The sequence below is a fragment of the Lasiodiplodia theobromae genome, assembly GCF_012971845.1.
Source record: "Lasiodiplodia theobromae strain AM2As chromosome Unknown scaffold_55, whole genome shotgun sequence".
NCBI classification, from domain to species: Eukaryota; Fungi; Ascomycota; class Dothideomycetes; order Botryosphaeriales; family Botryosphaeriaceae; genus Lasiodiplodia; species Lasiodiplodia theobromae.
This window is the reverse complement of record NW_023336536.1, coordinates 180,958-207,440: the sequence shown is the minus strand read 5'-3', so window position 1 is coordinate 207,440 and position 26,483 is coordinate 180,958. Positions and strand designations below refer to the sequence as shown.

The window sequence follows — 26,483 nt, the reverse complement described above, 5'->3', positions numbered from 1 at the left end:
CGCACTATTACCCTTGTCCGCCAACGCCTATTTGGGCAATTCTTTAATCGAGTTTTTGATGCCAAGATAAAGCCGGAAACATGGCCAAACCAGACCAAAAGGCCATCGACCGTCTTGTTGACTGGTTCGTCCAGCATGGCGGTTATGTGCACCCCAGCTTGCGCTTCGCTCAGGACGCCTATGGAGGCGTGGCCGGCTTCGCAGCTGAGGACATCTCAAACCCTCCCGCCGGTGGACTGCACCTCATGACGTGTCCGCTGAAACTGCAGCTCTCTCATCTCCAAGCTCCGGAGTCTATCCAAGGCCAATTACCAGAACATGTTCTCCGTAACATAGCTCTGATCAGAGAGACGCTCCTCGGGGAGGAGTCTCTCTGGGCGCCGTACATCGAATGCTTGCCTAAGAGCGAGCAGATGAACACCCCGATCTTCTTTTCTGAGGAGAAGACCCAGGAAGCCATCAATGAGAAGCGGAACGACACTGCCTGGCTTCTCGGAACTAACCTTGACAAGGCCTGGCGTCCCCGGGCCGAGCAATGGAAAAAAGAGTGGGAGAATGCTGTCCAGGCTCTGAAGAAGCAGGATGTCGATGTTGAAGGGTATACATGGGAGCTGTACAAATGGGCTGCCACTATCTTCACCTCGAGATCCTTCATCTCCGATCCCGGCATGAGCAAAAACAACGAGGCTCATGCTGTCCTTATGCCAGTCATTGATCTACTCAACCACCGCTTCCCTGCCAAGGTGTTCTGGTTCTTCGACCACGGCGCCTTCCAATTCAAAACAGAAGAGGTGGTTGCTAAGGGTCAGGAAATCTTTAACAACTATGGCGGTAAAGACAATGAAGAGCGTAGGTTGCCCTGCTACCTTTAGTTTTGAGAGTCTAACGTAGATTGATCCCTCCAGTCTTGAATGGATACGGCTTCTGCATTCCCAACAACCCTTGCGACGTAGTAGCTATTCGGTTTGGACAACTGCCTCCTCCCATCACTGATGAACTCGGAAGGCTTCTTGGAAAATGGGACCCCGCTCAAACACACTACATCAGAGGCCGTGACCACCTGCTCGGCCCGTATCAGGTATCTCTGCCAGACTATCCAGAAGTCACTTCTTCGGGTGTGCCACAAACCATCTGGACTGTTATGGAAGTCCTCAAGAAATTCCAAGACGAGCAACAGGGACAACGTGCGAAGTGGCGTAGCACGCTTTCAGCGCGGTGCGACCTATTCGAGATCCTGGCTACCAAGTACGACAACATCGACCAATTCTGCGACTACCTCCCAGAAAGTCCTAAGAACTTGAAGCAGCAATATGCCAAGATCTATCGGGACAGCCAGATGAAGATCCTCAAGGAGAACCACGCCGATGTTGAAAAGCTGATTGAGAAAGCCAACTTCACAAGTCTCGACGATGCCGTCAAGGCTCTGAAGGAGGATAAAGAGGAGGTTGGTGGAAGGAGTTGGATCTCAGCGTTGGAGATCAACTTCAAGACGGATGATCTTGCATCTCTCCGGGAGCAGGGTGTGGAGCGAGAGGCGTGGATTCTTTGGCTGTGTGCTGCATGGCTTACCTTCAGTGAGTATTTTCTCTCAGTTCTCAATTTACTTGGCTGACAGATGCTTCCACCAGCTACCATGGGTGTCGAAGAGTCGTCTCGTATCTCGACGTGGCTCAAGGATTTACTAGAATCCCACCCGTATAACGAGACTGAGTCCGAGTCACACCTGCCAATGCCCGTCCGGCAATTGCGTGCGCATGCCGACGGTATCTGGCAGGATCCCAATTTCGGCGCTGAGCTGTACAACTGGGCAGGCGATGTGGTGGATGCGGAAGCGAGGATGCTGGCATACCTGGACGATAATGAGCACCAAGGAAAGCTCTTCGTCTGCATGAAGGACTAGATTCACGCAGCACTCAACATTAGGCGCGTTTTCTTTATGTTGCCAACAAGAAACCATCCTTCCTTGTAAGAAATATAGATGCAGACTGGATTTTAGCTTGAGCACATTCCGCCTCAGACCAAGACCAAGACGGTCGTGGGTGAAAGGAAACGTCACGTGAAGCAGCAAAATATAGTAGCTGCAAACCATTCACATTAGCTTTCCGCATCCCAATGAAGTAAAGTTACGTTTCAGATTCTGGAGACTTTTTTCAGGCCCTGTAATGTTGGGGACAATTGAATCACTACGGTTTTTGGTTTTTGGCTCCGGCTAGCGGACAAGCGGAGAAGAATCGGAGGGCGGATTCAACGTGGTAAAGTGGAAATTCGAGGTGTTCATCCGCCAGTGTGGGACCAAGCGCTGTTCACAAAGTGCTCCGAGACGAACAGGCAAGAGTAATGGCGTCAAACCATGCAAAGCGAAGAGCAGTGCCGGAGAGATACATAGCGGAGGGTTGCAGCGAATGATGTGCGGGCGAATCAGATTACAAAATGGCCCTAGCGCATTTTCGCTGGGAGCTTCCGAGTTGACCTCGTCGATTCTTCCACCTCGCTCCGACGACCCTTCAGCCCGACGTCAACGCTCACGCCGCAGACGACCCTCCGCCCCCGTCGCCACCGACCAACCCGCATCCATCCCAATTCGCATTCAAGATGGGCATCACCGACTTCTTCGCGGACCTGTACTCGTCCGTCGTCACTCCCGACGTCGTTGCCGAGGCGCCCAAGGCCGACACGGGCGACGAGCACCAGAGCGGTAAGAACCAAGGAACCTACGGATCTGGAACCGCGCAGCAGCGAGGAGCGAGCGTGCGCGGCGGGGCTTCCCCCGTCGCCACACCAGCCACCGCCGGAGCGTCCAAGGAGAGTCCGCAAGAGGCCGAAGTCAATAAAGCTGATTTGAAGAAAGGCGAGGACGACAAGTCTGAAGACGAACCCGCGGAGGAGGAAGAAGAAGAGGAGGAGGAGGAGGAGGAGCCCGAAGATATCAAGGAGAAGCTCGAGGAGGGTGAGTGGTTGCCCGGTTCCCGAATGCGTCGCCGATGCGAACGATTTTGTCATTGCGCCGCCATCGCTGGGCCATTGGAGCGCAATTGGCATTGCATCGTGCGGCTGTCCGTCCATGAGCACGTTGCTAACGGTCTTCGCTACAGAGTGCGCCGAGTCGAAGGAATGCCACCCGGCTAAGCACCACTACGACGAGTGCGTTGAGCGCGTGACCAAGCAGATTGACGACAACGGCAAGGCCGACGAGGACTGCGTTGAGGAGTGTAAGCAGACAGAAATCCCGCGCAAACATTCGAACAACGGCTCTCCGCTCGCTGGAGGCGCCCCCACTGATGGATCGACTCGCAGTCTTCCACCTCGCCCACTGCGCCACCCAATGCGCCGCCCCCAAGCTCTTCGCTTCCCTGAAGTAAACCGACCCGCGCGAGAAAGATCCCCGACCGCCGCCGTATATGGTTTGCATGTAGGATGGCTGCCATACTGTAGATCGATCCGACAATTCCACACGAGATATGCCCAGAGACGATCAGAGAGCCATTCGGCATCTGTACAGCTTTTCTCACTCCGCACCCCGACATGTACTATGATCCTAGATTCGTCTCTTTCCTCCCCACAGCAATCAAAAAAGAGCTGTAGTTCCAAGTCATTGGTACAAACGTGCATGTGAATGCAATCGGTGCTGGCCATGGCCGCTTTTGATGTGGAACATTGCGGGGTCAAAGTCATTTGTTCTGTCAAACACACAAGCATACGGAACCTCCGTCACAATCCTCCCATATTCCGATCGAACGCCAGTACATATTCCATAAAGAACAAAATCCCACTCGTCAGATGAACTACATTATTCCCAACTACATTGCCGAACTTACGACCTTCCAGCTTCCCCACCACCTTCCCCGCTCTCCTCGACCTCGCCCCTCTCCTCCGCATCCTCAGCCTCCATCCTCCCCTTCCTATGCCCCGCACCCAACCCAAGCCTCCTCACGCCCAGCAACAACGGCGCCGGCAGCACCGCCAGCGCCACGACAGCCTGGAAAATGAGCGCGCGCCACATGCTACCGGGCGGCTTCCAGCCGGTGCTGTGCTTGCCGCTCTCCTCGCACTGCTTGGTGCTGCTACACCCGGGCTCCTTGAGCGCGTTCATGATGACGATGAAGATGGCGCCGAACAGCTGGCCCGCGGTCCAGCACAGGACGGAGCCGGCCTCGGGGCTGGCGGCGGGCCAGGTGGCCTCGACGAGGTACTCGAGGGCGACGGGGACGAGGGCGAAGGACGCGGCGCCGAGGACGGACGAGACGACGTAGGGCGCGGCGAGCGAGCGCGTCGGCGGCGCCCAGATGAAGGCCAGGTAGCAGGCGCCGATGACGGGGCAGAAGAGCTTGATGGTGCGCAGGTAGGGCTTCGGATGGCGCCGGTCCAGCAGCGGCGAGAGGATCGCGGACGCGGCGAGGCCGACGAAGATGAGCAGCGCGCCGCAGATGCCGGCGTCGGTCGAGGTGAAGCCGTAGGGGTAGAGGATTTGGTTGAGGAGGGAGGAGAAGGCGTTGAAGAAGCCGACGTAGACGCCGAAGGGGAGGAGGATCAGCCAGAAGGTCGGGTTGAGGGCGAGGAAGCGGAGGGAGGGGAGGACGGCGGTTGGTTTGGGCGTGGTCGAGGCGGAGGGCGGTGTCGGAGGCCGGGCTGGGATGAAGAAGGAGGGGATGGCGGCAACGGTGGCCTGGGGGTTAGTGAGGTTCTGAGGTCAGTTTTGAAGTTCTTAGGTTGAGAATTGGGTAGTAATTGGGATTAGACGTACGATTATAGCAGTGTATAGCACCATGTTCGGTATCTCGCTCGGCTTGGTCGCCCAGAAAGGGTCAATGAGCTGGCCCAGAGCACCGCCGAATGGATTGGCCAACGATGCCAATGCCGTTGCAGAGATGCGGCCGCGCTCGGTGAACCAGAGGTCGCTGTATCGAGTGGGCGCGGCGAGCACAAACGGCTGCGCTATCCCGATCAAGATCTGGCCGAACATGACGACTCCGAAGTAGCCGTGCGAGCCAGCCCGCGTACCAGCATAGCGAACCCAGTTCCCGATTAAAGCGAAGATGCTAGCGGTGATGATGGCGGGTTTCGGTCCGCGGTGAAGAGTCGTGAGGACAATGCTAAATGCATGTGAGTGGACATGCCGGATATTCAAAAAAACGAGACAACCTACGGGCTGGTGGCGACAAAGGCGAACAGAACTGCCGTGCTCAGCCAGTTGATAGCGGTCTCGGTGACATGGAAGTACTCGGCAGAGTCGGAGGAAACGGCAGCAAACGTCAGCCACTGCAGCCGAATTGTTAATATCTCTCATTCTCTCTTGAATGATAGAAGACAGCGAGACCTACATCCCAGCTGATGATGACATTCAGGAGTACTAGTTGCAGCAGGCCGAACCAGCGTCGTCGGTACACGCGATGATGGCCATGCGCATGTTGATTGTCGCTGTGCTGCTCGCGCACAGCATGTGCGTCTTGGCCGCTCGGTCGGCTGCCGTCCTCATCTCTTGAGCCGTCGCGGAGCGGCGCGTCGCTATGCACCTCGTGAGCGGCCATCTTCTCTCCAGCGTGGTGTTGCGGCGAAACGTCATCCATGTCGGCTAGCAGACCCGCTCTTCGTCATCGCTCTCGGCAGCGGTCGCAAGCGGAAGTGAGGGCAGCGGCGACGATGAAGACAGCTTGGAGAGATAGGGTTGCAGGGCAAACGGACCCCGGTAGCCTCGGCTCCAGGGTCCATGGCTGGGCATGCGGTAGGACAAGGGTTTGACAGCATTCCCACATTCCTTCATCTAGATCCTGGTCGTGCCACCCAAGACAGCCAACGGGCGCCACGGAAAGCTAGCCGGGGGGTGTAACACGCGGGTATTGATGCGCATCAGGCCAGCGGGCCTGCCTGTCTCGGACTCGCGGACAGGTCGGCAACAGCGAATGCGCGGCCATTTTGCCTTTCTGCGAGAGTTTGGATACCGGGGGAGGCGCTGATTCGGCGGAGAGAGTTAATCCAACACCTGCCAGCCCAGTTGCGGCTAGTCGGCTAGCGCTTATCCCGACCTCTGCATAGCCGACGGCTTCTGCCTCAATCCTCCGCGCGCCGTGTGCAAACAATCCAGTTCAACAATCGGTGGCGCACGCGGACGTATCACCAGTACACGACCTGAGCTGAGGAGGAATCAAAAGAGCGTGCGCGTATCTTGTGAGGTCGAGCTACCTAATCTCGTGGTCCCGGCACTACCCGCAGCCGCTCCGCGCGCGGTGCGCCCCACAGGCTCCCGCTAAAACAACAGAAATTTCGAGGAACGAACGTCCTGCTCTCGTCACTCCCCAACTCCATTCAGCAATTTGTCTCTCACAACCCCATCCCTTGCTCTCGCATAATCCTCAAATTCCAAGCGACGAGACTCCAAGAATCGTCGTGGTGACCGTCGCCACAGCCACCGAGCTCGCGACGCTAAACACGACCGATGTAGTCACCACGATGGGTGCGCTCAGCGAAGTGGTCCAAGGTTCAGGCTCTGCCCACACCGAGCTGGTCACGACCGGCGCTTCCAAGAATGACGTCTCCGTCGCCGATACCAACGCCGTCGCCTTCCTCGCGCCCGTAGCGCCCGGCAGCTCAACTGTGGCCACCAGCTCTCCCTTGAGGTAGCACGGCCCGTCGGTGTAGACGAGAGCCACGCACGCCTCGTCGCTCGCGCACGCGTCGACGCAGCCCAAGAATGATCCGGGATACTGCGGGCTGTTGGGAAGGTCGCCGCCGGTGCGGTCGGTGCCGCACTCGATCACGAAGTCCTGGCAGTCGTGCGCTACGTAGTGAGTGTCGTTGCCGACAGGGCAAGTGAATTCGGTGTTCGAGCCGGCGCAGGTTGGGATCGTGGGCGAGGGTAAAGCGATGGATGAAGTAGTTGGTGGATCCTGGAGCGAAATGGTGATGCTCTACATGGAACGGTCAATGGATCTGAACGGGTTGCTCAGAACAGGGGCTGGGCTGACCTCTGGATCTGCTGGCAGTGCACTAGTGGCAATGCTGAAGAGGCCCAGCATCGCTAGGAAGAGCTTGAGGTAGGTGGGAGACATTGTGACTGACAAGCGGGCAAAGAACTGCTCGGGAGATGCTTGGTAGGGCAAAAACCGCGTGGTGGCTTTTGTTGACAGCCAACGTCGCCGGTCGACGTCCGCTTTATACTCCTTTCGTCTGCCTTCTTCAACGTCAAGAGAGACGGCGGCAGCGTACGACGTCGTACTTGTTTGCACAGCACGGCAACGCACAAACGGGAGTTACCGGTCGAACCCCGCTACCCTTTCTACCATCTCACCCCAAGCTATCGGTTTGCCTTCGATGCATCAGGAGGAAAGTGGTAGCACTTGAGCGGGGAATTGGGCCGCAACGTTGCTGCGTTTGCCTCTTCCCAGATATCTCAAGTCGAGACCCGATTTCAAGTCTTACGATTCTGCAAGAATCCAGACTTACGGGTGCTGCACAATGTTGTAGAGGTTGATCTTCAAGGGTCTGAAACATACAGATTTCAACATGGTAAGACGTCAATTCCTGCCTCTCTCTTTATCGGTCTCAAATATACCCGTGGGTTGTCACTTTGCCTTATTGGCTTTCCACATTTTAAAGAAGACCAAGATGGATGCTTGCATCGACCCTTTATAATCCTGCTGCGTTATTCTATACTCCGCAGACGTTGCAGGTTCGCTTGGGGACGACATACCACATGATAGTACCGAGTAATTGATTTTGATATGGACAAATTCCCTGCGTATTCTTGTGTCAACTTCACCATTCTTGATCCGACCTGAGAGCTGAGAAACATTCGTCTGATATTTGTAAGTGAGTCGAACATGAACCACTGCCATTCCTTCCCTTTCTAACATTCTACCTTGGTCCGCAGTTGGTTTTGTCAAATGGCCACCGCAGTCTCAGGGCGTATAGGTGTGCACTCAAATTTCAGCAGCCTGCAACCATCTAACTCTCCCATCACAAGCGATCCTGAAATTTGTTGCAACTGAGTCCCACGAATCAGGATACCATGGGGTTGGGCTTCGACTCCTGATCCCGAGCAGTTGGTTGGGGTAGCGCATGTCCATGGTTGCTCAATTACCCCAGAACTTGCCACTGAACCTAGGGTATACTCAAACTACTGAGCTACCGTTGTACTAACACCAGCTTCCGTGCTTGCGTTGTTACTTCGTCTTCCAAGCTCCGTGTCTGATCAGGATGAGGACCTAAGTACGGAGTTCGGCGTGATGCCCACCTTCCAACTCCGCAATTGAGCCTGCATTAGCGCTGACGAATCCAACGCCTATCTCCGCATATCACATTTTCTTTCGGAGACCAGCGCATAAGCGGGGAATTAACAATCGGCAATTTTTTGGGCGTGGGTCTAGCTCAACGCCATCCTGCAAGTTGATATCGGTTCTAGGCAGAAATGCTTGTTTCAACTCCGCAGTTCAAGATCTCCATGATCATTGCAGCATGCTCTGAATATAAACTTGGTGCCGAGCACCCCTCAAACCTACGAGGGGCTCTCCACTGCTAATATCCCACTCTTCGACACATTGACAAAACCTCTCCTCATTGATGAGAAACATGGGCGTGACAACATCCAGAACGAATGCCGAAAACAATTCTGCTGCAGCAGAGCACCAAAACGACACCCTGCCCGTCCCTAACTCCACTCTCTCCTACTGGCGCGAGAAGCCGCACCGTCTCGACTCTCACCGCAGCACCCCAGACCTTCCCACCTCATGTGACGTCGCAATCATCGGCTCCGGCCTGGCCGGCGTCTCCGTTGCGTACGCGCTCCCCCTTTCCTTCAAACGGCTTCTCGAGGCTCAGACACCTCAATGCCTTTCTGCTATACAACACGCAAAAAAAAAAAAACTGACAAAATCTACAGATACCACCTCGCCACCTCAACCCCCAACCCGCCCTCGACCCTCCTCCTCGAAGCCCGCCAACTCTGCTCCGGCGCCACCGGCCGCAACGGCGGCCACGTCAAAGTCAAGACGGCCACCCTCCTCTCGATAATCGCCCGTTCCTCGTCCTCTTCTTCCTCTTCCAGCCCCTCCTCCTCATCATCTTCTTCTTCCTCCTCCGCCATCGCCGCCGCCAACGCCCTCGACGCCTTCGTCCGCGCCCAGATCGACGCCCTCGCCGACGTCGTCACGTCACGCGAACCGGGTTTGGCCGCCGAATGCGAATTCCAGCTGCGGCGCAGCTGGGACGCGTTCGTGCAGGAAAGCGACGCGGCGTGGTTGGAGGAAGAGTGGCGGCGGTGCGTGGAGCGTGGGGATGAGTGGACGCGGGGGAGGGAGTTCGTGCGGGGAGAGCAGGTGGAGGCGCTGACGGGCGTGAAGGGAGCGAAGGCGGCGGTGAGTAGCCCCGCGTGCTCGTTGTGGCCGTATCGATTCGTGGCGGGGTTGTTGGAGAGGGCGATGGGGTGGAATAAGGGACTGAATGTGCAGACGGGGACGGCGGTGGTGGGGGTTGAGAAGGGGGAGGAGGGGGAGGGGGAGAAGGGGGAGTGGCTGGTGAGGACGGAGAGGGGGACGGTGAGGGCGCGGAAGGTCGTGTTTGCGACGAATGCGTATACGGCTGGGTTGCTTCACGAGTATCGCGGCGTGATTACGCCGTTTAAGGGGACGTGTGCGCATCTGGCGACGCTGGATGGGAGGGAGCCGGCGCAGCCGCGGCTCAGTCATACTTACAATATCGAGTATGGCCGGCAGAAGCTGGAGACGGTTGACTACTTGAACCCCAGGCCGGACGGTGGCATCGTGGTGGGGGGTGGCAAGTTTTTGTACGAAGGGCAGAGGGAGCTGTGGTACAACACCGTGGATGACTCAACCTTGATGGAGCCTGTCATTAAGGCTAAGTACTTCGAGGGCTATATGCAGAGGAACTTCACGGGATGGGATGACAGTGGATCTAAGCTAGAGAGGATCTGGACCGGAAGTGAGTTTCGCCCTTCCCGGAGGCTATACGTGTCTGAGGATGTTGTGGTCTTTCGGTTTACTGACAGGGTAGTGCAGTCATGGGCGTCACCCCTGATAGATTTCCACATGTTGGAAAAGTTCCTGGGAAGCAGAACCAATGGATTCTTGCAGGGTTCAATGGCGGCGGTAATGCGTTGGTATATCTCTGTGCCAAGGGTGTTGCAAAGATGGTATTGGAAGACGTGCCATTCGAAGAGACGGGAGCGGGCATTCCTGAGATATTCAAGACCACAGAGGAGAGATTGGCAAAGCATTCATGATCTGAGCCATTGCAAAATTGAGTCTTATACAAAGGCGGTCAAATGCATTAGTCATCCTGTCTCTGTGGTCTAGTCGGTTATGACGTCGGTCTCATATTACAACAATATGACTTCCTCTTAGAGGTGGCGATCCGAAGGTCCGCAGTTCGATTCTGCGTAGGGACAATTTCTTTTGCGCCCGTTGTGCTCCAGTCTTTTTGCTGCTCTGGATTTGTGGAGGGTGATCGTTTTGACCTACTCCTTTTGGCATGGAGGTGTACATCTATGGACTCCTTACTACCCTGACTGAGATACACATAGTCTATCTTGGCTTTTTGGTCGTCAATACATGATACCCACTGACACTGAGGCATTTCGCTCGCCGCGCTACAGTGTAGGATAGCAGGGTGGATCTTGTACGGAGGTTATCACGAACTGAAAGAATACCATATTCCGAACCGAGTCTTATTTACCGAGACAATAAAATATAGAATGCAACAGAGGTATCAAGAAGCAATAATAGAAAAGTCATGACCAAACAAAGTCCCTGTCCCTTATCGTACCCTCCCACTTTTCCTCCGCTCTGCTTCGTCGGCAGGCAACTCTGCAGGAACAGTTGACGCATGCTTCTCATGAACCACCCGGTCCCCTTGCATCTCATGTCTCCACTCACCGGGCGGAAGCTCAGAAAGTCCCAGGCCATGCATTTCCGGCATTGGGGCGCCACCATGAAACGGCTGATTTTGCTCATCCTCCTCTGCTTTTCTTTTTGCTCGCCGGCTCCTCGCGCACCCGAGGAATACCAAGCCACCGATGAGTGCCAAAGCCCCGGCCACTGCGCCCACGGCAATGCCGGCAATGGCTGCCTTGCTGAGAGAGTTGGAGGACTGGGCAGCAGCGGTAGTTGCGGCTGCGCTGGGGGAGCTGCTTCCTGTGGTGGCGATGGTGGAGGTTTTGGTAAAGTTTGTTGTGTCGAAGGTTGTCTTGAGTTGGGTTGAGTTGAAGACGGGATTGCGGGAACTGTTGCTGGTTAGTAGATGCTCTGCTCATTCTGTGGTGGGAGGGACATGCTTCTGCGAGTAGAACGTCCGGACCAAACTACTTTGGGTATATGGGCTGGCATTCGCATTGTATTCATCCTTCCACTCCAGCGTGCTCAGGTCAAAGATGGCCAGTCCTTGGGTATACTCGTCCTTGTCATCGAAGGTCGATTGGTAGATAGTGCCACTGTTGTCTTCGGAGGCGGAGTTAACACCCCCGATGGTAAGTATCTGGCTTCCACCTACAGGGTGGCAGGTCAGAGCGTGTCGGGTGTGAGTCGGTGTGTAGTCGACTTTGATCCAGTGGAAGGCCGGCAGCGTCAGGATGTAGATCTGATCATACGGAATGCTGGCTGTGCCCAGGTCTCCGCCCCAACCCGCATAGACAAATCTGGCCAATATTGGTTAGCCTTTTTGTAAAATCCCAGGACGGGAGGAGGGGGAAGACACACATTTCATACGTCTTGTTGTCCGACGCCAGCCCCGTGGTGCAGAACTCCTTTCTGGCCAGCGGCGTATTCCCCGTCGTCTCCTGGTCATACCACTTCCCTTCCTTCGGATCGAACACCGACACGGTCCCCCAGTCAAACGCGTCCGTCTGCGGGCTCGTCTTCACACCGCCCAGCACCACGAAGACGCCGTCGGGCCCGAAGTTCGGCACGTAGACCATCTGCGCGTGCTGCAGGTGGCCGTTGTGGAAGCGCGGGCCCTCGACCGTCACGTTCGTCAGCTCCTTGGTCGCCATGTCGAAGCGGAGCATGCCGTCGAGGTTGACGAGGTCGCTGCCCACGATGTCGTCCTGCGCCGTCTTGATGGACCCGCCGAGCGCGTAACCGACGCCGTTGCCGTGCGCGACGGCCGCCAGGTGCGGCCGCGTGATGCTGTCGAAGGCCGAGTCGGTCGAGGCGAGCGCCGTGCCCCACGTCCCGCTGCCTAGGCCGTCGGGCTTGAAGGTCCATATGCCTAGCGGCCAGGGGTCGAGCTCCGAGGTGTTCAGGAAGGAGGTGCGCCCGGCGAAGCCGGTGTAGATGAGGTTGGCGGATGAGTCGTACCAGAGGCCGCCTTGGACGAGCGAGGGGACCGACGTCGGTTTGCTGGTCGAGTGCAGCGTTACGGTCGAGTTGGTCCAGTTCTTCGAGAGGTCGATGGAGAGGAGTGTGTTTGCTTCGCGGCAATCATGTCAGTAGTCTTCTTCGAGTGAATCATCGTTTATGCACTTACAGAATTCGTGCTGGACCTTGCCATTGTCATATGTCGCGAATTCTCCGCCATCAATGTACACGTAGTCCCCTACTACCAGAGCTTTTGCCACGCGTGTGAGTGAATTTCGAGAAAAAGTGGACGGCTGGCTTACATACATGCGTGATAGCCCCTTCTCAAAAAGGCTGACGCGCCGGTTGCGCCATCGGACTGACGGGCGACAAGCGTGTTCGCGTTACTGGCATCAATCAAGATGAGCACAAATGCGATGAGAGTGCATTGGAGGTGCCATAATCCTGGTAGGAAGCTCATTTGATTACCGTAACGGGAAAGTCTGCTTAGACAAGGTGCCACAGAAAAAATGTCACACCAAGGAAGCCATGGATCAGAAGGAATGAACACGTTTTAGAGGAATTCGAAGGGTCATGGCAGACCCAAGGCTCTTGCCATTCCTTTGCGGCACAGCAACCGCAGCGGCGATCATTTAGGCGCCAGGATGCTGTAGGGGGTATTTTTAGAACATAAAAAAGCATTTTAATTTGTGGGACCGGTGCCAGCATTTTCAAGAGACAAACCTTCAGCACTACACGTTTGGCTGTATTATTCATCAACAGAGTCAAAGCCTTGCGGTAGAGAGGCGTCAAGACTGTGGTGGTGGATGCACGGCGGTGAGGACCGGATTTTTCGTGTCGGTGACACTACGCCCCCACCTCACTTACATGCTAATCATTTCCTAAGAGCACAAGAGCTCACCAAAAGAGCAGGATCCCGCGAAGGTTGGTAATAGCACTGACCGCAACAAGACAAAGCGAAAGTTTGAGGCTTTGGACGCATTCGACCAGAATGCGAATACGAGGGATCGAGTTGATGCAGTGAAGGAGTATAGTAGCGGCGAAAGGTAAAGTACAAAGAGATGGGAAATAGCACGATGAAATAAAGTTGAAAGCTAGAATTTGGCAGCAGGAGACTACATTTTCGAGGAATGCGTATTTAAAGCCGTGTGGATTAGAGCTCAGAGGGAAGGAAGCTACGCCGCGAGATATGTTTAGTTGCGGCTGAGCCTAATATTGAGATAACATACAGCGAGTCTTCGAGCTTCAACAGAAAGCGATCCCCACCGCCTAGCCGCCCGATTGCCTCATACGTTACCGAGTGGATGGTGATCCAACGACTTTCGGGCATACAGCGCTTAAAGTCGTGCTGTGCCGCATGCGCCCCACCTCCTAATGGGATCGCCGGTCCCAGCAACACAAATCTGCCGTTCTCTTCTCTCCGTCGCTCTGCAGCGGATAACTATTTTCCGCTGTGATTTCTTTTCTTCTTTTTGCTTTTCACGATGCGGCCTCCATCCATCATGAAGTTTACGCCGGTATATTGTAGCATAATTCCACTTCTGGCCAAGCTGGTATCTGCAGACGGTGCTGCAGATGGTGCAACTACGGCAGATACATTCAGGAGACGTGCAGGTCACGGGAGTGAGCAAAGCACCATTCTTCATCTTTCTGCCGTTACAAGGCTAATTTGAACAGCTGCGCTCATCGGAAATTACCTATATGTCGACGGTGGATCTTTCTCACGACGAGTTGACGGCAACACTTCATATTACTATTGTATGCGCTTGTTATGTGTGTCAATTCGGACTTGTATTGACAAAAAATTCCACCGAAAGCTTCTACCATTCTCTCTATTGATCTGTCAGAGGATTGGACCAACGAGACTCTCAGCTACAGGTCGACCGCGAAACCAGACGATGTCCCTGACCTGACAGGGACCGGCTTATGGTATGATGAAGATCAAAACATCGTTTATTCCGGATTTGCCGGATCTCTCTCCAAGTTTGCGACTAGAGACCCATATCCAATGGGCCTGTGGTCCTTCAAGCCGGACGGGTCTGGAGGCGGTACCTGGGATGTTGCAATAAAATCCACCGACTCTGCATTTGATGATATCACCCGTGGCTACATATCTCTCTTTGCTTACGGAGGCGGCAAAGGCCTCATGCTTGGAGGGGCATCAACGTCTCAATCAAGCACAGAGACCGAGGACCTGGGCGAGACCATCCTGCCCTTGAGCGGCATGGTTGATTTTAACATGACAACAAAATCACTGACTAACAAGACCGTGGATAGACCGTACTTTCATGGCAAAATTGAAGAAGGGCGCATGCATTACGTTCCTGCTTTTGGGGAGTCGGGGATATTTGTGGTCATGGGAGGAGCACCCGAGCAATTCAAGGACGAATCGGAATCTTTCAGCTTCGACACTGTCTCGATTTACGACCCGGAGTCTGACGAATGGTGGGATCAATCCACTTCTGGCAACACCCCGGACGCGCGAAAGGGCTTTTGCCTCGCTGGTGTCTCCTCGGACAATGGCACTTACGAAATCTTCATGTACGGAGGATACCCGGGCACAACGGGATCCGGCGCGGTGCCATACGACCAGATATTCATTCTCACACTTCCCGCATTTCACTGGATCCAAGTTGATTACGTCGCTGCACATCCTCGACATGAGCATACCTGCAATGCAGTCGGCGGGAGCCAAATTCTGACACTTGGCGGGTTCGATTCATCCACCACAGATCAGAGCGGATCGAACTACCAGAGTATGCTCGACAGCGCGGATCCCTTCAAGCAGGGCATCGCAATTTTCAACATGACGAGTCTCGAGTTTGAAGATCACTACTCGGCAAGCGCCCTGAACACTTCGGTGTACAAACCATCGGAACTCGTGCAGTACTATTATTTGCAGAAGTAAGCCGTCGACTCCCCTCCGTTAAGTCTCACTTACTCAACCGTCCTCAGCGATCGAGAACCAACGTGGAACAACACACTCTTGCAACGAGTCTTCTCCACGACAAACTTTCCCGCTTCTGAGTCTACTTCGTCATCAACGCCCTCCTCCACGACCAGTGCTTCTCAAGCATCATCATCGTCGAGCTCCGGTCCTCCCCTAACTCCTGGCGTTATTGCAGGCATTGTAGTTGGCTGTGTCGTTGGCATCGTTCTTGTGAGTAGTGGAGTGCTTTTTATCGACCGAAGGCGCCGCAACCGGAAGGGCCAGGAGAACCCGGACAAAGAAAGGCAGTTCTCAAGCCAGGGCAATTTCCCAGGGGAGTTGGATGACGCTCAGAGGGTGGAGCTACATGGACAGAGCCAAACAGCCGAGCTTCAATGCGGAAAAGACGCTATGGCTCACGAGAAGGATGGCAGCGCAATTGTTGCGGAACTACATGACGAGCAGAGAGCTGAATTACCTGCGCAGACCCGTCACGGAAACAGCGGCAGTCAGATGTTTGCGGAGTTACCAGCAGAGTTACCGGCCCATAGGAGGCACCGGGAAAGCAGATAAGAGTAAAAGATACAAGTTTTCGCCTTATCAGTTTCCAATTGGGATATAATTTGGCTTCTACAGCACATATCATATCCATGAGAAAGGGTATATTAATGAGGGAACAATTCCATGTTCTTGACCCTCACCACAGCTCGTCCTCATCCTCATCCACCAACTCCTCCTTCGGCAACCACCACCCCACCCTCCCCAGCACCCTCTCCCTCCCCATCCACCAATCCATCACCTCCAAACACTCCCTACACGCCTCTCTCAACTCAAACTCATCCGCCTCCTCCGCCTCCTCCCCCTCCCCCATCTCCCTCACCCTCCCCTCCACCTCCTCCAAAACCTCCACCACCGCGCCCCTACACCCCTCCCTCACCTCCCCCGGCAAGTCCTCCGCCACAAAGTTAACCACATTCCGCCTCCACTCGTCGTCGCCGTTGGCCTGCACGCGCAGCACGTGCCGCACCCCCTCTGCCGCGACCTCGGGAAAGCGCGCCAGCTGCGCCGCGCAGGCCGCGTACACGGGCCAGTGGTAGTCCTGCAGCCAGCGGAGCAGGTCCGGCACGAACGGCGCCATCAGCGCCGGCGAGCGCGCGCCCGCGTGCAGCGAGCGGATGGCCAGGTGGTCGAACTTGTTTTCCGGCGTCCAGACGTCGCCCGCGGCGAGGCGCAGGACGGCGGTTGCCGTGGAGGCGGTCCAGGCGGCGGCGATCCGGGCGGCGTCGTCGTCGTCGGAGGTACTGGATGGGGGTGGGTTGGAGAGGTGCGTTAGGGCGGGGATGTAGGGGGGTAGGGCGCGGAGGGGGAGGGATTGGACGAGATGGTTGAGGGCGATGGCGTGGGTGCGCGGATTGGTGGAGGAGGCGTTGGGGGCGTCGGGGGCGGAGAGGATGGTGGCGAGGGCTGTGGTGAGTGCTGAGGTTGGGGAGGCGTGGGCGAGGCGGCGGAGGAGGTGGGAGTGCAGGGCGTCACGGCGCCAATTGGAAAGGAGGGGGATGAGGGCTGGGAGGAGGTGGGAGACGTTGTCGTCAGAGAGGGGCGTGAGGTAAGCGACTATTGGCGCGTCGTTGCTGTCGTCGTCGTTCATCGGGATAGATAGGTTGGCCAATAGGCTGTCGGGTGGCCGTGTCTGAGCAGACATTTTGTTGTTTGTGTTCGTGGTACCGTGGTCTGTTGGAAAACATCAATTTGTGCTTTGATTTTCGAGACTGAGGAACTTACTTCTCGGTAATTGGATTTGAAGTTGAATAGTTGAACTGGTTGCGTGTGTGGCATACAAACCGTAATGAGGAATCGGAGATATAAGTAGCATTGCAGCGACATGTCTTCTGACTCATTGATATGCTTCAATCTTCTGGTGTATCGGTTAGTTCTTAGGCTAGGGGTTCTTAGCACAAGTCCGGTCGAGGCGCAGCTCCAGGTGATTTGCTGTGAGCGCTGTGGCTGTGTTGTGTGGGGTGTGTAGCACTGCTCTCCGTGTCGGTGTCTCTTTTCAGATATGCGGCAATATACGAAAAAATTGGAATATGTCTAATGCCGGAAATAATGGGGGAGCACGAAGTTATTTTCTCATTTTCGAGCATCAGGGAATAGGTGGTATAAAGTATCGATCGTGGAAGCAGAAGTTGCCTCGAGTCTGGTTACCTTTTATGAGTAGAGTTGCATGGATGGTTCAATCCGTCTAATGTCTACTCTAAGAATTCAGTCAAACCGGCGGCCTGCATAATTGCCCACCTGAGACCATTGATCCCAAGCTTGTCAAACTTCCCTGGCGCGTCGATAGACGGGAATTCCTTCTCGGAGCTGACTGACAATATCTCCCCCAAGGCCGGCATCCCCATTCCCTGCTTCTCCCTCTTAGCCAACTCTTTCTCTATTGCCTCTTGCCTCTTCCTCAACACTTCCAGACCTTTCTGTACCCTGTTTTTCGAATTGCCCCTCAACTTCGGCAACAGCAATTTGTCTACCTTGCTCTGCACGATCTGATGCGGCACGCCATGCTTTTGCAAGAGATCCAACACCTGAAGGTCCGTCTGCTTCAGGCCGTGGTCCGAGTCCACGAGCACGAACACCCTGCGCAGCTGCTTCCTCTTTGTCAAGTACTTGACGATCTCTTCTCCCCACTCGGCCCGGCTCTTGAATCCGTGCCCGGGCATGTCCACCACCGCCACGCCCCTGCCAGGCCCGATCCACCTCTCCCTCTCGCTGCCCTTGATCACCTTCCCATGCATGTCTGTCTCGCGCGCCTTGGCGCCGCCCTGGGCGCCCTTGCCCACCAGGAACACGTTCATCGTGCGCGTCTTGCCTGCGCGATTCGACACCTTGGCCGTGCCCGTGTCGTGGTTGTCGGGCGACCCGCGGCTGCGGCGGCCGAACAGGGCGTTGAGCAGGCTGCTCTTGCCGACGTTGCTGCGGCCGAGGAAGGCGACCTCGGGCAGAGGGCTGTCGTGGGGGAACTGGCGGAACGAGGCGCAGGTGAAGACATAGTGCGGGTCACCCGTGGCGAAGAACAGGCGCGCCAGCTGCAGCTGCTGGTCCGTCGGCATGAACGTCGAGAGGTACCGGTGCGGCTCGTACGGGCGTGGGTAGCACGGGTGTATCATCGACAGCGGCGTGCTCTGGCTGGACCGAGCTCCCAATTTCTTCTCTATCTCCTCTTTGTGCTCCTCGCGGTATTTTTCGACCGCGGCGTCGCGCGAGTGTTCTTCTTCGGCGAGTTCATCGGTCGTCAGAAGGTCGGCAGGAGGCGACGAGGGCAGGTGATTTCGGACGGGCTGCGGTCGCGCAGGTCGGCTGAGGTGTCGCCGGATGAGCAGGGAGTTGACTGGCTGCTCAGTCTCGAAGTAGCGGGCGGCAATGCGCGGCGTCGCGACGCGGATGCCGCTGGCGCTGCTGCTGCCATGGCCCGGAAGGAAGGGACGGCCGGTGGAGAGCAATCGCCGCGTGCACCGTGTGCAGGTGAAGGGCGTGATACCCCATTGCGGCATCATTGGCAAATGGTGAGGGCGAAGAAACGTGGTGCGGCAAAAATTCACGACATGATGGCTGGTGGTGGTTTCGGAGGAGAGAAGCCTTCGCCGCCCGCGACCTCCGCGCAAAATGTCTCGCCCGCATTGCACTCCAGCTTTCTAAACCCTCCTCCCCGCAGGCATCACCACTCACCGCCCGGCATCTTCATCGAGGCATTCCAATCGATTGAATCGATAATCTACCGACATGTCCGCGACATCGGCTCCCACGCAAATTCGCTCCCTCTACCGCCGCCTTCTGCGCGAGCTGCCCGCGCGCGACGCCAAACACGCGCCCTCGACCCGCTCTTCGCAGCCCGTGCTGTCCAACCCGTCGCCACTCCAGCAGCACCTCCGCAAGCAGCTTGCAACACCGCCTGCCGGGCACGCGGCGCGCGCCCCGACCCTTGAGGAGACGGAGCAGTTCTGGCAATACGTCAAGGCCCAGCGCCTCTACATCACCCTGCTCGAGCGCTACAACCCGGGCATGAACATGGACGAGGAGGAGCGCGTGCGCCTGACCGCACGGCGGGTCGGCATGGATCTGCCGGTCGAGGCTGACGTGCCAGGGAAGAAGAACTGAAGCGCGAAGGAAAACAAGTTGGTGGCAGTGTTGGTGGCGGCGAGAAAAAGCAAAGGGAACGTCACCTCGAAAGACGGCCCCTTTTGGCGCTTACACGCGCGCCAGGGGAACACAAAATTAAGGGCCGGAAATGTTTACCCACCCGTGAACATGGGAAGGAAAGCCGAGCTGTGGGTGTCAGGTGGGTGAGCAATGAGCACCAACGGGACTGTTGACGTCAGTTTTGCGTACGAATCTGGTAGAAGGGGCTGCAGAAGCATCTTGGAAGACCCAGACACGAGCGTATGACGCTAAGGGTTCGCAATATTTGCATTTGAATGAAATTGGGCACCAGTAGATGATCAGTCATGCGGGTTTATATGTCCATGCGTTAATGGTAGCTCCACATGGGCCTGGGGGCAATCTGGGAATCCCCAAACAGATCCTGTAAGAACGACACTCATGACCACATCGTTTAACAATGCTGCTGGATCACCAACCCTGCGGGGCTTTCGTGCATTTAGATGGCCAAACTATGTGCATAACTGAGTGGTAAAGTCGCCAGTTCTGGGATTCTCAGAAGCTGGCACCATGAAGGTGTCTTTGATACTCCACCAGGCAATCAGCACTAAGGAGACTTGCAAAAAGCATGTCAATAGCTCGTCGATTGACAAATTGTGATGGCGCGTGTTCTTCCTCGAGGTCCCGCTCAAGGCGGGACGATCAACGAAAAATCTTTTTCAACGTGCCAAATCTCCACTATCAAATGGGCCAACCTAGATACAACACCAACGTTAGCGCTGTGCTTCGACTAAGCAAGTGTTGTAAGAAAGAAGCGGTAACAATGAATTTCAGTCCAAAGCCTTTGTCAGAAGGCATTCTCATCAATGCATAAGCTATGTCGACCGTCGTGAGATTAAAAAGGATCATCATTTAACATGTGCAATGTGCAGAAATAGTAAAAAGGAACTTACAAGAACTGTCGAGGCCGATTGCCGGAGAGGAAAATCCATGGACGAGGTTACCGCAGCAGCCTGGGAGAGCAGTCATAATCTGATAGGCGTCAGTATGAGAACAATCGCATACAAGCGTCTTTTTCGAGTGATCCAGAATAATTCAGACAAGACAGTCTCGTCTTCGCAGCCGGTCAAGGCGTGCTTGGACATATGCTTGTCAATTTGTAATGTCGTTTCATCATGAAATAAATGCGGGAAAGACGGCAGGAAAGCTTACCATGAGCTCAAATACCAGAAAGTATTGCTGCATAAACACTTCGCCCATGAATGATTGGACCTCGTCAAGCATGATTTATTACTAGATGCGACGTTAGAAAGCGTTCGGAAGATTAAATCCAAATTTAATCAAGAAAACAATGATGTCAGTTAGGCATGAATGGTATTTTTAAAAGGTTGTCTGCATGGGAAACCCCAATAAGACTCGTCATCTAGGTGTTCATCACGAAAATCAGGTTGCAAGAAAATATTTTGTTTACTTACCCAGCTCTCGATTCGCGAAACAGTAGCTACGGCTGCGGGGTTGACTTGCTCGCTGTAAGAGCAGGTAACCACAGGGCCTAGCTGAATGTTCTCGCCAAGCACCTGATTTCGTCTCAGTAAGAGTTGCCGGAAGTTGTTGAGATGCGAAAGCATTTTTCGCCGAATCAGTGGGCGAGGTTTTCTAGGCCTGCCGCAATGTGGCATATCCGTCATGCTTGTCGGAGCCCAGTGCCATTCATCATATGAGGTGGAAGGGATGAAGAAGTCGAGACGGCGTACCACTACGGTGACCGAGAATCCAGACTCCTATATGAACTGTCAGCTACTACTCTGCAGTAGGAGACTCGAAGAAATGCGGGTTGAGAGCAGGATCAGAAAACAGCCAATTTGTATCTTCAGCGGCCTAAGGCCTCAGCCGGTAATTTCCAGCGTATAAAGTATACGATGATCATCTTTGTGCATGTGGGAAATGTATGAGAGAGTGTGGGAAACGTACGGTTGATGAGGCCGGGAGGCTGTGGACCGTCAGGTCATGATATGGAGTTGGAATAAAGAACTATTTCCAGGTTAGCAACGGTTCCAGCTGCGCGCAAGACTAACTGTGCTGAATGCGATGTTTCTCAGACTGACGTGCAAGCAAGTGCGAGTTTCATTTCTCGATAGAGATCAAAGACTCTAGTTTGTAATGCGGTTTGCCAATTCATCAGAGAAACGGGAGGGGGGTGCACGTTTTTCCTTACCTTGAGAACGCGTCAGAAGCGCGTGATATTTCATGTCACAGACATGGCAGAGTGCGCAGCATGAGCGCCTGCGACGCTGAGCATGATGGCGCGTTGGTGGACGCGTTGTTGAGATGTCGAGGAAATTTTTCGGCGCGATGAAGTTTTGAAGGGCGGCGGAGGTCCGTTCGCTTACCGGGCCGGGGGTCGCCCGCCGGCGGAGCTGCACGTGATCAGCCCAGGCTCGGAGAAAGCTACGACTGGCTCGCCCAACCACCATGATCATCACTGTCAATGCTTCACGATGCACTTCGGGTGGGCGAGGTGAAGGCCCAATCCCCGAGATTCCTGCGGATATCGTTCCGCAGCATCCGCGTTGCCACAGCCCGCGCCTTCAACGGCCCGATGCGTTTACTGATCGAACAATTCAATACGGCACGCGACTCAATCGCATTCCGCATGCACTGGGCAGGAGTCTGGTGTGTCAAATCTCCGGAAAAGACGTTCGGCAGGTGATCGGAAACGCGCCCCTGAAGGACTGGTATCTTTAACCCGAGCTTGCGGCTGCACGGCTATCTCTTTTTCCGAATACCTCGATAGCAGCAAGCCATTGACAAACCACGGCAATTTTCCACCTCTCGTGAAGCTTGGCTGCATGTGTTGCTGAGGCGCTCCTGCGCTGCCCGATGGTTTTGCGGGAGAATTCGGGCCGCGCAGGGCATGCGCGAAGCTCTGGAGGAACCCCGCCCCCAGCGTGCCCCTCATCCCCCCGATCCGTGGGTGGGCGCGTCCCAGCGTCATACCGAGCGCACGCGAGTGCCTTTAAAGTCTGGTGGTCCTGCACGCAATCTACGATCGCAACTTGCGCCTTCATCTGGATCTGCCTGCGAAGTGACGAAGTTGGGTGCGGAAACTGACATCAATAGAGGATCCCTTGGTCCACATGGTGCCGAGGGGATAGCAGCGTCCAACCATAAGCCACCAGCTCTAGACCGTGCTCCCTCCGCGTGCCCGACCCCAGCTGTACCCACTCAATTACTTCATAAGCACAGTTGCTGCTGCGTGCTCCTGGCTACTACTTGAGAGCCTACCTCCCGCCGTGTGCGACTCTTCTCCAGACTACTTTCCTGATACCCCAGATCCATCCGCCTTCCCTCCCAGCACCACCCTCACCATGTCTACCGAAATCAACAGCGGCGGCGGCGCCGTTGGCCAGGAGAAGATCAACACCGACATCATCACCCTGACCAGATTCCTCACTGAAGAGCAGGCCAAGGTCAAGGAGGCAACTGGTGACTTCACGTAAGTGCGCGCTCTTTGTGCTCTCTTGCGCGACCTGCGCTAACGGCATTGCGCCCTCCAGTCTCCTGTGCCACGCCCTGCAATTTGCATTCAAGAGCATCTCGTACTACATTCGTCGCGCCTCCCTGATCAACGTAAGTCAAAAGGGGTTGTTGAGATTGGGAAGCCCAGCTGACCGCGCCTAGCTTTCCGGCCTGGCGGGATCCTCGAATACGACGGGCGATGACCAGAAGAAGCTTGACGTCATTGGAAACGACATCTTCATTGCCGCCATGAAGAGCAGCGGCAAGGTCAGGATATTGGTTTCGGAGGAAGAGGAGGAGGCCATTGCGTTCGACGAGCACCCCGATGCGCGCTACGCCGTCGCATGTGATCCGATCGACGGTTCTTCCAACTTGGATGCTGGTGTTTCGGTAGGAACCATCTTCGGAATTTTCAAGCTGCCCGAGGGCGCCAAGGGCACGAAGGAGGAGCTCCTTCAGAAGGGCACGGAGATGGTTGCCAGCGGCTTCACCATGTACGGCGCATCGGCGCAGCTGGTCATGACCATGAAGGGTGGCAGTGTCAACGGCTTTACGCTCGACTCCTCTCTCGGCGAGTTCATCCTCACGCACCCGGACATGAGGATCCCGAAGAAGCGTTCGATCTACTCGGTCAATGAGGGTAACATGCAGTACTGGGAGGAGCCGGTGAAGGAGTACGTCAACAGTCTCAAGTTCCCCGAGGACGGCAGCAAGCCGTACAGCGCAAGATACATCGGCTCCATGGTTGCCGATGCCTACAGAACATTGCTGTACGGAGGCATCTTCGCCTACCCGGCCGACAAGAAGAGCACCAAGGGCAAGCTCAGAATCATGTACGAGTGCGGCCCGATGGCCATGGTGTTCGAGAACGGTAAGCCAGCCACCTCCAACAGAGACAAGACAGTTACTGACAAGGAACAGCGGGTGGCCAAGCGGTGAACAGTCGGATGGAGCGCATGCTGGAGGTGAAGCCGGAACACATTCACGACCGGTCGGGTATCTTCCTCGGCAGTTACGACGAGGTGCAGAAGGTGATCGACGTGCACGCAAAGCACAAGAAATAAGGTTCCAAAATTAACAGGTCAAGGCGACGATGGGATGATTTCTGTATATAATTAGTGCAGTAGTGTCTCTTGGAGCAAAGCTTGACGGTTGAATGAACGACTCTTCACCTGCACTTTTAGGCTCTGATCCGACCGCGGGCCCCACAAACCTCCACTGCTCCAAACAGACGCCGCGACAGGACGGCAAGGCTCGGCAGCCTGGCGTTACTGGCCGCCTATTTTTAGCAGTCACGATTAGCGCCAGCCCTCTCTGCAGCTGTCGTGCCCAGCGAACGTATTCCACGTTTCGACGCAGCAGCAGCTGGATGGTACATAAGTTGGGCGGGCAGCTGCGTGCTTTTGCTGCTCAGTCTCCGCGCCAGTGCTTTTGTGTAGCCGCATCGCGGCTCTTTGCGAGCGCAGCAGCCCCCAAAGCTTGGTCTTAGCCGGGTGACACGGCGAGCGAGGGTCCTGAATTTTAAGCGCCCGGCCTTGTGCCCCCTCCCGCATCGTTGCGCTCTGCCCACAATCGGCCGCCCTCATTCGCCGACGCCCCTGCTTCGCGCGGTCGCTTCTGCACAGTCGATAGCCGCTTTCAGTGCTAGGCCCCGGCGACGCCCTCGCGGACGCCGCTATGCGCATCGCTCCCGTCCGAGCGCCCTCTCTACTCAGCGCACATCTCGGCGGCCTGGGCGAATGAACGACGTCGCGCCGCTGCGAAAATCACGTTAGGACACGATCTTCAACTTCTTCACGCCGCCATGCGCAAACACTCCTCCTCCCGCCCGCGCGTGGTCTGACTCGGCGCCATCCTTATGTCCAGGCGGCTTGCAGCTGTGCTTCCTCCCGCGCCGCTTCCTCGCGCCTTGCTCCATTCCATTCGCTCGCAGTAGCCGCTGGGTCGGGCCCCATCCTGAGACACTGAACAGCCTCCCAGCTTGCCCTGCGCGACCCAGGCGACCAGGCACATCGCGTCCGAGCTAATGCACGCTGCTGGCTATCAAGAGCACGGCTCCGTCGCGCCAGCATGAGTTCCTACGCCCCGGTCCCTCCTCCTCCTGGGCCTCCGCCACCGCAGGTAGCAGGCCCGTCCGCAGCTTCTGCGACACCTCCGGCACGGCCGCAAGTGTCGAGCCCTCCCCGGCGCATGGTTGTACAGCCTCCGGCAATATCAACGTCCTTGCACCATAGCAACGCCGGAACACCCTATCTGCAGACTCCCGCCTCTGCTGTGTCGCCGCCCTCCGCGCTGCCCTTTTCTCCATATGCCGCTTCCTCCAACCCTCCTTCACAACCGTCGACTGCCCCTACGAGTGCTTCCAGAGTGTCCAGCCCGATGGCGTTCCGCGGCCCGTCCTCTGCCGTTTCCTCGTACAATCCGCAGGAATGGGGAAGACATGGCTCACATGTCGGCGGCCAGTTCATGCCGCATGCTACTTCCTCGCCAGGCGGCCTGCTGAGAGGGAGCACTAGAGAGGCGACGGGCATGGAGGGTAATTGCTTTCTTCTATTTCTTAGCTATCTTATACTTTCTATTCATCTTCAATCCTTTCGGAGTTGCGCAAATTATCCCAGATGCCCCCTTCATACAATGATTGTCACCAAGAAAGGTCACTAATGTTTCTCTGACAGCGAACATGCCCTCTCCGCCGCCTCCGTACTCTCCGAATCCCGGGCAACAAAGCATGTCCGCTGCCATGGGAAGCTCACCGTCTCTTTCGAGTGGTGCGTTTGCTACGCCGCAAAGCACTTCTTCCCCACGTATCGGCATGCTCAGCCAAAGCCCGTCTGGCCATACATCGTCACCTTCAGGACAGCCGTCTTTCCCTCCACCGCCACCTGCGAATGCACGCGATCGGTCCAGCTCCCGCAACCGGGATAAGCGCTCCGTTTTCGGCCTCTCGGCTCTGACTAACAGAAGTAGGGGTGGAAGTAGTGCGGAGCAGTCTCGCAGCGCAATTGATTCATTGAGACTGCAGACGACCGAGGCACTGGCGAGGACACCAGGCCCGTTGCAGACACAGCACCCGATAGCAATCGCGGGTCCCAGCCAACCGTAAGTCGCAAGCGTTGCCCAAGGGCCATCGGCACGTAAGCTGACTTGAAAATTAGTGCAACACCCCATCGCCAAGCTCAATGGACTCCTGAAGTTGCTCTGCGCCCCCCGGCAGCAAGAAGAGCTGCCTCGACCGGTGGTATTGGCATGTCTCTTCGTGATGAAGGTTCAAGCACTCCTTCCCGAACCGCGGCTTGGGAACCCGGCATGCCACTACCTCCGCCACCACCTGGTCCGCCGCCTAGCAGCTCACGGTCACAGAGTATGAATCGAACCTCCGAACTCTCGTCGCGATCAGGAATGAACTCCCTGGCTGCGCCTGCACCCCGGAGGGCAGCAGGATTTGGTAGCTCGCTCGGCCCTATTCCGCCAACGCCTGCCGATTGGCGTGAAGAAGATGCACGCAACAGGTCAAAGTCGCCTTGGGGAAGGGCATTGCGCCTCACAACACAAGTCCAAGGTGACTTGGATGGCACTAATTC

General features: G+C 55.9%; 11 protein-coding genes across 11 annotated transcripts; 6 read left to right on the top strand and 5 right to left on the bottom strand.

Moving 5' to 3' along the window:
• Positions 1 to 80: 80 nt before the first annotated feature.
• Positions 81 to 1,900, top strand: LTHEOB_11955 (Set domain protein; the record flags this gene model as incomplete). Its single annotated transcript, XM_035508768.1, has 3 exons — positions 81 to 849; positions 906 to 1,574; positions 1,629 to 1,900. The coding sequence occupies 3 exons, from the start codon at positions 81 to 83 to the stop codon at positions 1,898 to 1,900; spliced, it is 1,710 nt and encodes a 569-aa protein (XP_035365524.1).
• Positions 1,901 to 2,592: 692 nt separating this feature from the next.
• Positions 2,593 to 3,359, top strand: LTHEOB_11954 (Ubiquinol-cytochrome c reductase complex subunit; the record flags this gene model as incomplete). The annotated part of the gene is made up of 3 exons (XM_035508767.1): positions 2,593 to 2,947; positions 3,093 to 3,209; positions 3,295 to 3,359. 3 exons carry the CDS (start codon positions 2,593 to 2,595, stop codon positions 3,357 to 3,359), a joined length of 537 nt encoding a protein of 178 aa, XP_035365523.1.
• Positions 3,360 to 3,811: 452 nt separating this feature from the next.
• On the bottom strand, positions 3,812 to 5,564 carry LTHEOB_11953 (Cell surface receptor MFS transporter protein; the record flags this gene model as incomplete). The annotated part of the gene is made up of 4 exons (XM_035508766.1): positions 3,812 to 4,663; positions 4,742 to 5,090; positions 5,144 to 5,256; positions 5,319 to 5,564. 4 exons carry the CDS (start codon positions 5,562 to 5,564, stop codon positions 3,812 to 3,814), a joined length of 1,560 nt encoding a protein of 519 aa, XP_035365522.1.
• A 783-nt stretch (positions 5,565 to 6,347) lies between these two features.
• On the bottom strand, positions 6,348 to 7,043 carry LTHEOB_11952 (Carbohydrate-binding WSC domain-containing; the record flags this gene model as incomplete). Its single annotated transcript, XM_035508765.1, has 2 exons — positions 6,348 to 6,902; positions 6,960 to 7,043. The coding sequence occupies 2 exons, from the start codon at positions 7,041 to 7,043 to the stop codon at positions 6,348 to 6,350; spliced, it is 639 nt and encodes a 212-aa protein (XP_035365521.1).
• Positions 7,044 to 8,562: 1,519 nt separating this feature from the next.
• Positions 8,563 to 10,231, top strand: LTHEOB_11951 (FAD dependent oxidoreductase; the record flags this gene model as incomplete). The annotated part of the gene is made up of 3 exons (XM_035508764.1): positions 8,563 to 8,768; positions 8,873 to 9,930; positions 10,008 to 10,231. 3 exons carry the CDS (start codon positions 8,563 to 8,565, stop codon positions 10,229 to 10,231), a joined length of 1,488 nt encoding a protein of 495 aa, XP_035365520.1.
• Positions 10,232 to 11,256: 1,025 nt separating this feature from the next.
• LTHEOB_11950 (Galactose oxidase/kelch beta-propeller) lies at positions 11,257 to 12,762 on the bottom strand (the record flags this gene model as incomplete). Its single annotated transcript, XM_035508763.1, has 4 exons — positions 11,257 to 11,641; positions 11,703 to 12,414; positions 12,472 to 12,540; positions 12,609 to 12,762. 4 exons carry the CDS (start codon positions 12,760 to 12,762, stop codon positions 11,257 to 11,259), a joined length of 1,320 nt encoding a protein of 439 aa, XP_035365519.1.
• Positions 12,763 to 14,310: 1,548 nt separating this feature from the next.
• LTHEOB_11949 (Kelch repeat protein) lies at positions 14,311 to 15,210 on the top strand (the record flags this gene model as incomplete). The annotated part of the gene is made up of 1 exon (XM_035508761.1): positions 14,311 to 15,210. The coding sequence occupies one exon, from the start codon at positions 14,311 to 14,313 to the stop codon at positions 15,208 to 15,210; it is 900 nt and encodes a 299-aa protein (XP_035365518.1).
• Positions 15,211 to 15,928: 718 nt separating this feature from the next.
• Positions 15,929 to 16,933, bottom strand: LTHEOB_11948 (uncharacterized protein; the record flags this gene model as incomplete). The annotated part of the gene is made up of 1 exon (XM_035508760.1): positions 15,929 to 16,933. One exon carries the CDS (start codon positions 16,931 to 16,933, stop codon positions 15,929 to 15,931), a length of 1,005 nt encoding a protein of 334 aa, XP_035365517.1.
• Positions 16,934 to 17,480: 547 nt separating this feature from the next.
• Positions 17,481 to 18,782, bottom strand: LTHEOB_11947 (GTP-binding domain HSR1-related protein; the record flags this gene model as incomplete). Its single annotated transcript, XM_035508759.1, has 1 exon — positions 17,481 to 18,782. The coding sequence occupies one exon, from the start codon at positions 18,780 to 18,782 to the stop codon at positions 17,481 to 17,483; it is 1,302 nt and encodes a 433-aa protein (XP_035365516.1).
• A 226-nt stretch (positions 18,783 to 19,008) lies between these two features.
• LTHEOB_11946 (Complex 1 LYR protein) lies at positions 19,009 to 19,383 on the top strand (the record flags this gene model as incomplete). The annotated part of the gene is made up of 1 exon (XM_035508758.1): positions 19,009 to 19,383. The coding sequence occupies one exon, from the start codon at positions 19,009 to 19,011 to the stop codon at positions 19,381 to 19,383; it is 375 nt and encodes a 124-aa protein (XP_035365515.1).
• Positions 19,384 to 22,751: 3,368 nt separating this feature from the next.
• On the top strand, positions 22,752 to 23,966 carry LTHEOB_11945 (Fructose-bisphosphatase; the record flags this gene model as incomplete). The annotated part of the gene is made up of 4 exons (XM_035508757.1): positions 22,752 to 22,879; positions 22,941 to 23,013; positions 23,065 to 23,773; positions 23,824 to 23,966. The coding sequence occupies 4 exons, from the start codon at positions 22,752 to 22,754 to the stop codon at positions 23,964 to 23,966; spliced, it is 1,053 nt and encodes a 350-aa protein (XP_035365514.1).
• Between the last annotated feature and the right edge of the window lie 2,517 nt (positions 23,967 to 26,483).